The sequence below is a fragment of the Lepisosteus platostomus genome, chromosome 10 (assembly GCF_059453375.1).
Source record: "Lepisosteus platostomus isolate fLepPlt1 chromosome 10, fLepPlt1.hap1, whole genome shotgun sequence".
NCBI lineage: Eukaryota > Metazoa > Chordata > Actinopteri > Semionotiformes > Lepisosteidae > Lepisosteus > Lepisosteus platostomus.
The window spans coordinates 52,224,837-52,238,441 of NC_142620.1; the positions used below are offsets into that span (position 1 = coordinate 52,224,837).

The following is a 13,605-nucleotide window of genomic DNA, read 5'->3' on the forward strand; positions in this document are numbered from 1 at the left end:
TCAATGGGATGGTTCTTGGGCCTCATGAAGAGCCCTGTGCCAACAATCACCAAGAGTATTTTTACTGTAGGTGTAGGAAAATGAGTTGCACATTTCTGAGGAGATGGTAGTTTTCAAAGGCAAGGCGCTGTGTGGTGGCAGGGGCTTCTGACAAAACACAGGAGAAAAGATTTCTCTGTGTCGGCCAAGTGCCAAGCACTCCGCACACCCTTGTGCAACCAGGAGCCCCAGCCCCACACCCTCTATCTAACTATGCAGAGAAGGTTAACTATGTAGTTGGCATGCACTGCCTAATTTCTTTTCCACCCCCACCACCACATCACACAGAGGGGCTAAAAAGTTAACAGTAATGAGGAAAATTGCAAAACGGATACGTCTTTGAAGCCACACTGGCCACATTCTGTCTGCCAGGCACGACATGCACAGACGCTGGTGCACACAAGGTGCACGGTGCTTGGGTTTTCACCCTCAGAGTGATCTGTGCTCATTGTGCACACGCTTTCTTTCCACTCCCCTGTGAAACTCACACCAGCCCCCCCTGCCCCCGGGCCGGCTGGCCCCTGTTAATTCAGCCTCCCAAAATAGAGCCCCCGCCCCCCACCCACGCCTGTCCCGTCCCCCTCCCTGCCCCTGCCGCCCCGCTCCTCTCTGCCTCACTCGGTCCCACAGCGTCTGCGCTCGCTCCAGCTCCGCCATGCGAGTGGGGATCTGCGCGCTGGTGGCGGGCGTCGTGGGGGCACTCGGGGTCCTGTGCTTTCTCACAGCCTTCGGGACCGACTACTGGCTCCTGGCCAGCGACGACTGCAGGGGGACAGCCGGCCCCAGGGCACCGGGCCCCAGCAGCGCCACAGAGGTAAGGGGAGAGGGGGGGCGGTGTTCCTCTTCTTCGGCAGCCTCGGGCGGTAAGGAGAAGGAAATCGCCCCCCAGCCTCCAGCCCGGTTCTGAGCTCGGCCTTTCGACCTGTTAGCTATTAGGATTTCATTGCTATATTTGTAAAGGCGCAAACAGATCTGCTTCAGGGGTCTGCCTCAGGATTGGGTGGCTGTTGTGAGAAGCCCAGACAGTCTGTGACTTCCCCGGCCTGCTGTAGCACATCACTGGTGTGGGATTGGGACCTGGGCTTTTCCTGAGCGGCGTTCGTCACGACAGGACGGGTAACAACCAGCAGAGAGAAGATTTCTTGAGAAAGGGGCCCCACGCAGCTGATTGCTACAGTAGGTGGTTGCCGGGGGGACCCAAATCAGCGTCGCACAATGCTCGGCTGCCCGCTGCTATTAACTGTGCTCCACACCAGGGCCGGCCTTTTAGAAAACTTTCTACCAGGATTTACTTATGTCAGTAGCCTCTGTGAGCAAACCTAAGTAAATTGCACAAAAAAATAGCACTCTTGCAATATCCTGAGTTATAACAGTCTTGTAGCTGCCGGTCAGTGATTTGTGGCATCAGGATGATCGGATTACTAAATACTGAAAATAAAACAAATGGGCTGCTGTTCAGTAATTGATCATTACTTTCAGCCTTTCAGCCAGAAGACTGTCTTACAGAGAACACAGACACCCACTCCAAACACAAACAATGAGGTGACCCAGACCCAGCACAAACACCTGGCCTCTTGGAATTCCAGCACAACCCAGGTACCCGATGGGCGGACAGACTGGGGAACAAGTGGATGGAGGGATTATTTTAAGCGAGGAAGTAGCTAGATTTGCTGCCACACCCTTCCCACACACACATTCCCATACCTGCCGCAAAGTTTTAAAACGAGCGAATATGTCATTCAGCAGACCGTGCCACTGCCTGAACTGAAAGAACTGTACAATTGTTATTGCAATACCTCCATTTTCCACGCTTGCAACAAAGAGAGAGGATCAAATTCATCCTATCAACCGCCTCCCTCTCTATGGCTCCACTGGAGCTGAATGCAGTGCAAAGGGACAGTATGGTTAAAAGAAGCTCTCATGTGGTCAGTCAGTGGTCACCTCTATGATGGAGAAGAGTCTTGACCAGAGAGAACTGCATATGACAGCAGATCAGCAGATTAACCCAGATGTTGATGTCAAAGCATGGATTTCAAGACGGATCAGAACGCAGATGTCTCCGTTCTAGGTTTGCATGAACGCGTTCTCCTTTATAGGAGTGACGGCACTTTCTATTGACGGGAATTTTCAGTTGTCTGTATTGCTGGTCCTCTTTTAAGGACGCCCCTGGACGACAGGCCCCCGCGCGCAGCAGGGGTGCCCCTGGGCCAGGCAAATGAAGGAGTAAATCAAAGTCTACTGCACTTGTCTGCAGTGGGTCCCCGCTGAAGCATGAGACTAACTGAGCCTTAGGGGAAAAGAGCTCTGACAGGATACAAGACCAGCTCAACAGGCGTTCTGGCTCTGCCTGCGAAAAGTTTTTTAATCAAGACAGATGCTCCCTGCCAAATCTCATCTGGCTAGACACCATGAAAACATCAGAAAGCCCGGGCGCTCCCAGGAGCAGCACAGTGAGAGGCAATCTGTACAGCAGGGCTGGTGTATACACCCTCTCTCTCTGTACTTCTCCATAATTTTCATTACACTAATTCCCTCCTCCGTGTGGTGTTGAGGGAAGCTGTCACTGTGACCCAGATTCATCAGAGTCTCCCAGCTGGCAGCCACTTCCTCTTTGAGGAAGAAGACAGTGCCGGACTGGAACTAGTGAGCAGCGAGGATCATTATCACAGTGGCATGCTCAGTGATGATTCACATTTCCCATCAACAAGCAGCAGTGAGCCAGAGCCTGTCAGAGCCGTATATAGCTATGATGACCAGGGCTCTGCTTATCATTGGCTTGGGGTCATGCTGCACTGCAAAGGACGGTCCAGATTATCACCAGCCACTGTGCATAAAGAGAACTGTGCTCAACTTTACAATCGCAAATAAAAGCTACCGCTGCCCGTCACTTACACACTTCTCTACAGTGGCCAGTAGGCTGCGCTGCTCCCCTGGCTGAGAGAGAGCGATGGTACAGTGTGATGAAGCAGAGAGCTGAGGGAGCAGCCAGAATGGAACAGCACAGACACAGCGCTTGTTTCTGCAGGTTTGTGGGTGACATATACAGGACACACAGAAGGCAGTCAGGATGTTACAGTGCAGGGGATGGAGGCCACAGGGGACTCAGTGCAGCCCCCTGCCTCACAGAGCCACACCCAAGATTACTGGGGGTCCTGTGTTAATGCTCACCAGTTCTGTGTTAATGCTCACCAGTTCTGTGTTAATGCTCACCAGTCTCTGCACCCCCTTCTCTCCCAGGCCGAAAACCGGACAGTAACAGAGAAGGTCACAACGACGGGAACAGACACTGTCTCTGCTCTCATCTTCCACCACGAGGGCTTCTTCTGGCGCTGCTGGTTCAGAGAGGACAGCTCCTGGCACACCTTCTGGGCCTTCCTCTTCAGTGAGTCTCAGCGCTGCACGCGCTCCCACCAGGGGAGACAGACAGCCAGACAGATAGAGGGACATGAAGGCGGCCTCGATGCCCTGAATGCACAGACTGTTTTGTAATGTGAATGTTAAAATTATCCTTGAAATAACACTAAGGTACAGACATTTTGCTGCTTCGGCTACTGCAAATCACGACCAGATGCCCTGTGCCCATCAGCGCTCTTTACGATAGCTGGTGTTTCTCCTGAAAGATGCCAATCACATCCTTACGGATAGAAAGACTAACATCCAACAGTTCATGGTGAACCAGTTGTTTAATAATCTACTGTAGCCAACCGCTGACACAGGCCTCTCTGTAATTGCAGCTAATCAGCCTCCACACAAGTTCTGCGTTCATGGGTACCTCTTTCCGCTGCCCATTGCGATCGGGCCAGTTCCACACCCCTCCTACGATGCCACAGCAGGTGAGCCCTCTTTCAGTCTACCAGCCTCAGAATGGGAATGATTGGGTTGGGTTATCCTCTCTCGGCAAGTCAGGAATGAGTCTAGGGGGATGTAAAGGATTGCTGTAGCTCTGTCCTCCTCTGTTAGGACTTTTTCATTCCCCCCCCGCCCAGCTTTGTGCAGGAACCTCACAGTTTCTGCCACCAAGGAGCAGACAGGTTTGCCATACTGTGGCAGCTGTGTCCCAGACAGCTAAATCACAGGTAAGCAATGAATGAAGAAGCCCACAGGAAAGAAAAGATTGGAAACAGAGTCCCAGACAGCAACTGCAGCAGACAGCAGCACGCGGCTCGGTTTGGCCTCTGATGCTCTTGTGTCGCTCTGATCATCTGATCCTCTGGTTGACCAGTTGCACAGACGCCCTAAGACAGCTTTCCCCTCCAGGATTCTTCGGAGTTTAAGACACATTCAAGACAAGCTCCTTGCATTTAACACTCAAGGTGTTTTTGACGGCCAGGGCCGACCTGATCTGAGGTCTTGGTGCTGTGACGTGACCGAGCGGCACTCCGAACACGCAGATGTATACACCCTCCCTTCCTGTTGCAGTGACGCCCCCCCGTAGCCATGCTGCAGCTCTGTGACGCTCCATTACTAAGCCTGACGGCGCTGTGCTCTGTGTTTTCTGGCCGCGCGCCTCCGCAGTGTTCCGGGGCTTCTGGACCGTGTTCATCGTCCTGGCGGTGGTCTGCTGCCTGGCAGGGGGGTTCCTCCTGGTGTGCGCCGTGCCCTTCGTGAGCGCCAAGCTCTACAGGCTGGGGGGGGGCTTCCTGATCACAGCCGGTAAGTGCCTGACCTCCTGCCAGTTCCCCTTCGGTTCTCATCGTATTGATGCTGACTAGAGCCTGGGACGACCGTGCACCAACAAATGCTCGAAAGCAGAGGAATAAAAGCAGCTCCAGGTGGCCCTCCAGGTCTGGGACTGCTTGTGGCTGCTGGACTCTCCCTTCGAGTTCTTCCAGATCCTTTCCTGTTCCCCGAGCCTGACGAGAGAAAAAAGAGCAAGGCAGATTGAGAGCGTGTATTCATGTGTGTGCAGCTCGGGGTACAGGGCGCAACCTGCTCACGGAAATTGAGAGTAACAGGGTCAAGGTGCTCAAGCCAGGCACAATATCTATCAATAAGGGGCAGCTGGCGTGACAGGGGCTACAGCCAGGCCTGGGGACAGCTGCTTCATGCAGGCCTGGAGACAGCCACAGCTCAGGCCTGCTCTGAGCGCCCCTCTGGCTGTGTCTCTGCCAGGGCTGTGAGGAACTGCCTGCCTGGGGCCGAGCTATAAAAAGCAGATCTGTGAATGAGCCTCCCGTTCATTCCCAGCGCCGGCAACTGCGCGGCAGTCTATAAATACGAGTGCACACCCAAACACACTCACATGCACCATGCACGAACTGTGTGTGTGTATTTACAACGTGTGTGTGTTTATGCAATGGAGAATATAGCCCCAAATATATTTAACTGTCAGCCCACCCTGTGAATAGTTTTCACTCAGCTCACAACACGCCTGCGCCAAGCAGAGACCACAGGCCTAGAAAGAAGCAGCTCAGCCCAGACCTCGAGGCTGGGAGAGCCAGGTGCCTTTCTGCTGGAGTGGAATCTGCCCAGCCCGGCTCTCCCGCCCAGTCTGTGGGGAGCACCGCTAACAGCTGCCCAGGGCGAGAGCCCCAGCGGACAGTGAGACCTGACACGGCTGTCTGCCCTCGGTGTGTCCAGAGCCCCTGCCACAACTGACCCATTGTGGGAAGACACCGCTTACAGGGATCAGATCTAATTAGTCGTGTTCAACTGAAATTCACTAAATTGGAAGTAAAACCGGAATGTTTACATGCTGCAATTCAATGATCAAAATACTTCTGAAACATATAACATCCCTTTTTACCCTCTGCTACTGGAAAGAAGCTTTCTAAAGGCACCTTAAAACTGAGTGACAGAGCTACAGTGCCAGCGGGGAAGAGGGGGCATGAAATGGGAGTTTCTCGCTGTGCCACTGAAGAGGCCGCGGCTTTTGCATAAGTTCTTGCAGGGCAGTCCAATGCCGGACAAGAGTTTCATCATCTCTGATAACCAAAGTTTGGATTTTTTGTTTTTGTTTCTCATTGCTGCTCCTGTGCTTAACGTTTGAACAGGTCGCGTGCAGCGTTGTTGTTTTAACAAGGACCTCAGGGGGCCAAGCGGGCTCTTGGCTTGTTGATTGCTGCACATTTTTCCACAGAACGTAAATCTGGCCCTTCTCCCCAGTGTGAAGCAGGCTGTGATTTAAAGAGACCGGTACCACAGGGGGACTGTGTGCCGCGGGTGGACATAAGACTGACCCTTCTGGTAATCAATACATAATTGATCCAAGGATCTCACCCAGCTGTCCCTTGACAGAAGCAAACCACACGTCTGGGTTGCTCGTTCCATACTCCTACAACCCTTAGAATAAAGAAGTGACTCCTGATCTCACTTTTAAATGCTCTTCCCTGTAGTTTCCACTTGTTGTGTCCTATGGTTCAGGTTTCTCTGTCTGCTGGGGTTTGGATGCCCTTGAGGACTCTCAGTTCCTTCCGCCTGTCAGCGTAGGACTTTCCCTGAAGTCCCAGAATGCATCGGGCAGCTCCTCTCTGGCCTGACTGCAGAGCAGTGATGTCTTTTGTGTTTCGGGGCTGAGGGAAACATGCAGAGGTGCCCCCGTCCCTGCCCACGCCAGCTGCGTGTCTTTCCCGCAGGTAGCCTCTTCCTGGTGCTGCTCTCTCTCTTCGCCCTGTGGAAGGAGCTGGTGGCGGACGTGCCACGCTACATCCTGCTGGAGCGCAGCGAGGGCTGCCCCGCCGCCAGGGTCATCGCCCACTACGGCTGGTCCTTCCTGTTTGCTGCCGCAGGGATCCCATTGGTCCTCCTCGCTGGGCTGCTCTTCTTTTTCATTGGACGGCATATCCAGAGGAACCAATGATTAACCAATCAGGGAACAGGGGACAGGGCGAAACCGCCCATCTACTTCCTCTTGTTTGACTTGTTTACTTACTTTAAGATGTGGGTGTTGCTTTCCAAATAGTTGTTTATTTTATTTTCTTCAACACGCTGGATTTAGACAGTGACATTTACCAAGGAGAGGGTAAGTGATAAAAAGGGCTTCCCATGCAAATGATCCTTTGCTTTTAACTCCCTTTAATCTGGTTAATCATGTGTCTTTAGCCTCGATAGTTACGCAAAGAATTTATCCATGGGACGGGGTACCTTAAAAGTCTGCAAATAGTAGAACAGTCAATTCCTTACATTTCTATGCGGCTGATCATCCCCCAGAAATAGCCCAAAGCCCAGCAGACAGGGTGGACGAGTGAGAAATGATGTCACCACTTGAAATAAGGTCAGGCAGGATCATGCAAGCACTGTGTGAAATTTAGTCAAAACACTGGGATTACACCCCCACTCTACACCCCGTGCCACAGAATCTTCAATGACCCAGTGGTCAGAATCTCTGACCTTGATGTCTCCTCTGAGAGTCCGCACCTCCTACAACAGTGTTGGCGGTCACCACAGTCAGGCAGTGGCTGACAAATTCTAGCTCTGGAGGAAGAGCGCCACTTACTGGTCCATCAACCGAACTTTAGGCAGCAAGCTGGTTTTCTTGGGGATCTCTTACTCGTGCCATCACCAGGACCAGTCTTGCTGAGCCACTAAGATCTGAAAAGATCAGGTTACAAGGTGGCAATGCTACAGTCTCAGAGGTTACCCACCATCTGCTAGCACAGTGCTTATACTGTATTCTATGATTAGAAATAGTGTTTGACAGTCGAAGGGCCGTAGAAGGAGAGACCACTAAAGATTCCTGTTATTAATTGCATCAAGAAACCTAAAAAACAGTGTAAAATTACATTTATATTGTCATCTGCTTTTCACACGTGGGCGACAGAAGAACTGACTGCCAGACTGCTTTCAGATGATGAATAATGTGGCTTGTACCTAACTGTTAATATACAGGTTTTTTGTATATAAAATTCCATTTTATTTATCATATGGGAAAGTCACTGAAATGTACTTTAATAATATTAATACCAAATATAAAATGTACTACGCAGGTAACATAGATTGTTAATATTAATCAGTGGAACAGACAGTTATAAAGGTTGTTTTTTTTTTTCCAAAGCTGTACTGTATAAATCCTATTAAACTGTAACTGTATGAGATAAGATCTGCCTGGCGATCATTTTAAACCAATGGTAAGACGTGATTCAGTGATGGGCATGTTTACATTAGCGGGCATGTCCTGCACTTGTACGGTTTTAAGACAAAGCAATGCACCGATCTTACAACACGAATCCAACAAAGAGCCTTTTTCTTTCCTCGCAGCCCCTGAGCTGCGCCAGAAGACTCAAAACCTGGCCACGCACAAACACTGCCCTCAGAATTACCTCTCCTCCCCACACACTGTGTGAATGGACAGCCCGATTTCGTAAAAGCGAGCACGCATCCGCGCACGGAGTCGGATAAAAATAATAAAAAAAAAACAGCAAAACAACTGAAAACTAACCACTAACAACAACAGCAGCACCGGGAGAAGGAAAACGCATGAAAGAAGATCAAACGGGAGAGGAGCTTTGATACATGAATGGGAGTCTGTTTCCCGGGCCTGACTGAAGCGGATCTGCGGCCACCTGTCCTGCTCCTTCCCCCCACCTACCTCCAGGCCGTGATTTACTGGGGGGGTCGGGTCTCAGTGCCAGTCAGCTGGTGCACTGAGGGCCGTGCCTGGTGCGTGTGTCTGTGGGAGTGTGACACGCCTGTGATCTCCCCGCGCTCCGCCGCGTATTTGCATATCAGAGCCCAGCCTCGCCAGCCTGTGTCGAGCCCCGGTGTTTTCATGTGAGTTTCTGCAATATTACCACTTAATGGGCGGGCAGGGGGGGGAGGCTTGAAGTTTCTCTTACAAAGTGCACCTTCCCTCTTCCCTTATCGACTTCAAGCAGCTTTCCGTTTCAGAAGCAAACCTTTTCTGTTTTTTTTTTTTTACCCGGGGTGCGAGAAGGATTTTCTCCAGCTGCCGAGACGACACAACTCTCGGCCAGTTTAAAGTAAAGCAAACAAACACGCCTACAGGAGGCGCCCTCCCTAAAGCTGCGCGTAAGGTACTGGCCAGTTCAAATCACACTGGGAAGAAATTTGTCTCCATTGGCAGCCGTGCGGGGGATTAATAACACCAGCAACGCGTGGCCTCACAGCACGTCAAAGAGACGTGAAAACAAATCAGAAACCTTTCCACAGTCTCTGACCTAAACGGGGAGAGCGAAATGATCTCCTGTATTCAAATAAAAATGCGGTCCGAGACATCTTATTCGACCGGTTTCCGCCGCGGCGCCTCGGGACGGCCCGTCGCCGCGCGGAGCAGGGGGCGGCTCGCGCGCAGGTGACCTTGAAGGAGAGGCGCGGCCCCGGGTAGATGCCCCGAGCAGCCTGGGCTGGCACGGGAACGCGCTGTGTTGCGGGCACGACCCCTGCGAGCCGGGGAGCCAGCGCATCCGCTCCAGGGGGTTAGACTGCTGTAGCGGTGTGGAAAACAAAAAGTGAGTCTTCTGTACGGGTGTCGCGACTCCACCGCGTCGCTGTTTAACACAGGAGTGACTTGCACGAAAAAAAGAACCTTGCATTGTTCATGCAATTTAAAGTTGTAAAGATGTGATCGTTTTCAGAGCGATATATGAGATTTGTGTTATACAAACCGTCTATATAATAGTTTAGAGGTGTTATTTTGTGAATTTTTTTTTGCCAGCACCCACACCTACGTTATTTCCGGTAAATATCGTTTAATTAAAAACTCGTGAGGCTCAATTAATAATGGATCTACAAAAACTGCTAGGTGGATCGCAGTTAAGCGAGGCACAGCTTGTTTATGAGTGTATTCAGTGAAAGAGGATGTATCGCAGGAAGGTACGCGATGAGGATACGTGGATCGGCTGTTAATGGGCAGATTCCCAGGCGCGTGGGATCTGTGGTCTGGAGCTCGCGTGCTCGCAGCCCGTTTGATGGCATCATTAACATAACGATATCAAACCACCCTCCTCCTGTTTCCTTACGACTGGGGCTGCAAAACCGGGGCGGGTTTATTTGACAAAATCAAACCTCATTATCTTTTCTTCTCTGTCTCTTTTTTCTTTCTTTTCTGAAGGAAATTAAAAAAAAAAATCTGTGCCTTCTTCAAAGTAGCAGGTGATCAAACCCGTTGTCAGCGACGCGATGAAAGGCATGCTAATACCACCGTGGAGAGCGCGTTTGAATAGGCACTCGACGCAGCCTCCCTTACTCCCTGCTCGTCTTCGGTGGTCAAGCAAACACGGGGAGACGAGGCCGGGTCCCGGGTCCCTGCTCCCCGCCCCCGGCAGCGCTCAGCACGGCCACAGCCCTTTGCATTGGAAAGAACACAGGAGCATGTGAAGAGTGACCAACCAGAGGCAGCCATTCTGCAAAAACTGCAATTGGTAGTTAGCAGCTTATTGATCCGAGTATCTCAACATGCTCCCTTTTTTTTTTGAGAGAGAGAAAGAAACCAGGGTCTGGGCTTCAACAGCATGGCTGGGTAGCTTGTTCCAGACTCTGCAACCCCTTTGAAAGAAGTAGTTGCCTCCTGTTCTCGGGTTTAAATACACTTCCACATAGTTTGCACTTGTGCCTTTACTGTTTGGAACACAGTGAATGCGAGGGCATTTGGATTGGAAGCACCTCTGATTTCAAGACTAGGTGTTAAAAGCAGGTAGACAGGAACTACAGTGACTGTTCAGACAGCAGATAGACAGGTAGGGCAATGATTATTCAGACAGCAGGTAGACAGGTACTGCAGTGACTGTTGAGACTGCAGGTAGACAGGTACTGTAATGATTATTCAGACAGCAGGTAGACAGGTAGGGCAGTGACTGTTCAGACTGCAGGTAGACAGGTACTGTAATGATTATTCAGACAGCAGGTAGACAGGTAGGGCAGTGACTGTTCAGACTGCAGGTAGAGAGATAGACAGGTACTGTAATGATTATTCAGACAGCAGGTAGACAGGTAGGGCAGTGACTGTTCAGACTGCAGGTAGACAGGTGCTATGATGACTATCCTGTAGTCCTCATCATTGTGAGTCAAGCAGCAGCTGGATGCCTCTGGACCGACCAGTGAATCAGGATTGTCCAGCTAACGTGCTTCGCTACATATGATGTTGGCTAGTTTAGTTTACCTATGCGCGTTCTTTAAAAAAACAGGAATGAGCAAGTTACACATACAATAACATCACAATCATGACCATATATATGTGGGCCAAATGCGTTTTCTTGATTTGGTAACATGTAGGATTTTTGCTTTCATTTTCTATGTGAGAAAAATCCACCGAAAATTCCCAAAACCTGCCAGTTCCTTATGAGCAGTGAGGTCCGAGTCCCGCGGTCCGGGGTCACAGAGGAGGACAGCCGGAGTGTCCCGTGCTGGGGAAGAGGCTGGAGGGAGAAGCGGGCTGTGTGTCTTGGAAACTTGGAAAAGGCTCCTGCTCCAGTGGAGCAGCCTGTTCCCCAGGGGACACTCTGTTATCTGCTCTGCGGGAAACATGATGCAGAAGAGCCCTTGTAAAGGCTTCCTGTGGGAGCGTCTGTGGGGATGACGCGTCTATCTCCCTACCTACAGATTTAGTCTGCCTATCTGTTCTGCGCCACAGTGAGCTACGTTGGTGTGTGTGATGCATTCTAGCTAAAAGCATCGTTCAAAGTTAGTGCCACAGCTACTGCCCTAAGCTGAGCTACTCAACCTGTCACGTGAGTCTAGAATTGGCCTGGGAACCGGCTGGGACAGGGGGAGTGAGGGAAAACGTTACCTATGAAGAAAGCAGAGCGACTGTAGCCTGCAAGAAAAAGACTACCAGTTCAAACCCAGCCTGAGCCCAGGGCACACAGTGAGCAAGTCTAGCGCCAGGACCCATGCGAACGTCTTACTGCATGGACAGACCCCGCCTTGGCAGTCCGATGGCACACGTTTTAGGAACAGACATTCCCTCAACGAAACAAACGGATAAATTCAATAAAGCAAAAGCCGGAAAACGTAATCGCATCTCGAGACCTTCCCTTAAACGCGTCGGCTTCTGGAGGACACCCCTTCCTCTCTTCATTCGCCCCTCTCTCTCTCTCTCTCTCTCCCCTCCTGCTCCTCCGCCAGCCTCGGAGCTACAATGGGAAAATTGATTCTGAGAGAGGAAGGCGAAGAAAAAAGAAAAGGGAATAAAAGGGAGAAGGGGGGAAATTCAGTCTGGGAGGATGTGAGTGGGGCTTGATAATTGGATCATCGTGGTGAAGGGCTGGGGGCGACTTCAGCCTCATTTCGCACTTGACAGGTTTCTTCTGCAGCCCTTCCAACCCCACGCAAACGGCTTGATTGTCGAGCGCGCTGAGCATTTGACCATCCTATCTCTGACAGTCAGCCTGCGGCGGACAGGTTTGATAACTGTTGTCAGGTCTGTGACAGGCCCTTTAATCCAAACAGTCAAAGAGAGGCAACGGTCTGCTGAACACCAACCCCAACAATAATATAGACCTTTCGTTTGCATAAGGCCTGCTCAGGTCAGCCATGCCTGAAGAGTCACAGGAGGAGAGCGGGCTGGAGAGGCGGAACTTCCCTCTTCAAAAAAAAAACAACCCGGAATCTCAAAAGCGATCTGGCCGTCTGCTTATCTCCATACACACGTCAATAGGCACCGGTCCTGCATATTTATTTTCCCGACTTTAGATTTTTTCCCCCTAGTTCATTATGCAGATACTCCAGATTTCTTTTTTTTTTCCAGCTGAGTATGAGCAAGGCCTAATCTTTTCAATTCTGTTCCGCGAACTCAGTTGATCGACATCGTAACTGTATTCCCTCTCTACAGGGCTTCGGCTCACGGTCTAGATCTCCTCGGTTTGAAAGTGATACCAAAAAGAAGGACGCAAACGGAAAGACCAGCACGTTTCTGCCGCCGGAGTGGCCGCGGTCTCAAGGTGAGTGTCGACTCACTTTGCACCTTTGATATTCCAGCGGCAGGCGGGGGATTTTACTGACAGCTGAGAACTTCCCGTGGATAATTATTTTGCCTACAATGAGGAGATACCTTGGGTGTTGTTGATTGTATTGTTTCAATGTAAGGCACGTCATGAAAGGAAATATAGGGAACATAAAGATGGAATGGACGCATGAATGGATTAGAATGTGAATGCAGACAAAAAGTCAGCTGTACTGGTGCAAAGTCAAGGTGAAATTGAGCACAGACGAGGCTTATATCCCTGGAAAGGCACAACTGTTATGTAACTAACGAATGCGACGCTAGATCTAGCTCTACCCGGGTTAGGCATTGCTGGGGACTGTCGATTTTAATGGGGTTTTTCATTAGCATGTAGGGATATCAGTTAATGGTGACACTGGTCTGATACACCAGAGAAAATGGAACTGTAACAGCTCAGCTAATGACTGCTGTCAGGCCCTTTAGAACTGATTATACCATTAACAAGGTATCTTCAATTACCAGGTATGCAATTTAGCACAACACTGCTCAACACAGCACTAAAGGAAGAAAGCCTCTACGGTCTGCTTGCTGGTTAAATGTTTTAAGCCTATCCTTTTACAAGCTTTCTGACCTCCAGGCAATTAAAGCGACGAGATATGTAAAATTCAACTAATGGAGATTTTTCGACAGGATCCCACACGCGTTGATTTAATAAGATACATCGCGGG

At 50.6% G+C, this 13,605-nt stretch overlaps 1 protein-coding gene across 2 annotated transcripts; it reads left to right on the forward strand.

Moving 5' to 3' along the window:
- Positions 1 to 619: 619 nt before the first annotated feature.
- LOC148653995 (transmembrane protein 182-like) lies at positions 620 to 8,075 on the forward strand. 2 transcript variants are annotated; one of them, XM_088597134.1, is made up of 6 exons: positions 621 to 853; positions 1,519 to 1,635; positions 3,277 to 3,421; positions 3,774 to 3,872; positions 4,555 to 4,692; positions 6,615 to 8,075. In XM_088597134.1, the coding sequence occupies exons 1-6, from the start codon at positions 695 to 697 to the stop codon at positions 6,836 to 6,838; spliced, it is 882 nt and encodes a 293-aa protein (XP_088453260.1). In that variant the 5' UTR covers positions 621 to 694; the 3' UTR covers positions 6,839 to 8,075. The 2 variants fall into 2 exon arrangements, with proteins under 2 accessions (XP_088453261.1, XP_088453260.1); XM_088597135.1 differs by lacking the exon at positions 1,519 to 1,635 and having other exon boundaries at positions 620 to 853.
- The last annotated feature ends 5,530 nt before the right edge of the window (positions 8,076 to 13,605 follow it).

Excerpts from the sequence above, each read along its gene's own strand:
- LOC148653995 (XM_088597134.1), top strand. The coding sequence starts at position 695 with ATGCGAGTGGGGATCTGCGCGCTGGTGGCGGGCGTCGTGGGGGCACTC. Across the intron at positions 854-1,518 it reads GCCCCAGCAGCGCCACAGAG|CCTTTCAGCCAGAAGACTGT; the intron begins GTAAGGGGAGAG and ends CATTACTTTCAG. Across the intron at positions 3,422-3,773 it reads CTTCTGGGCCTTCCTCTTCA|CTAATCAGCCTCCACACAAG; the intron begins GTGAGTCTCAGC and ends CTGTAATTGCAG.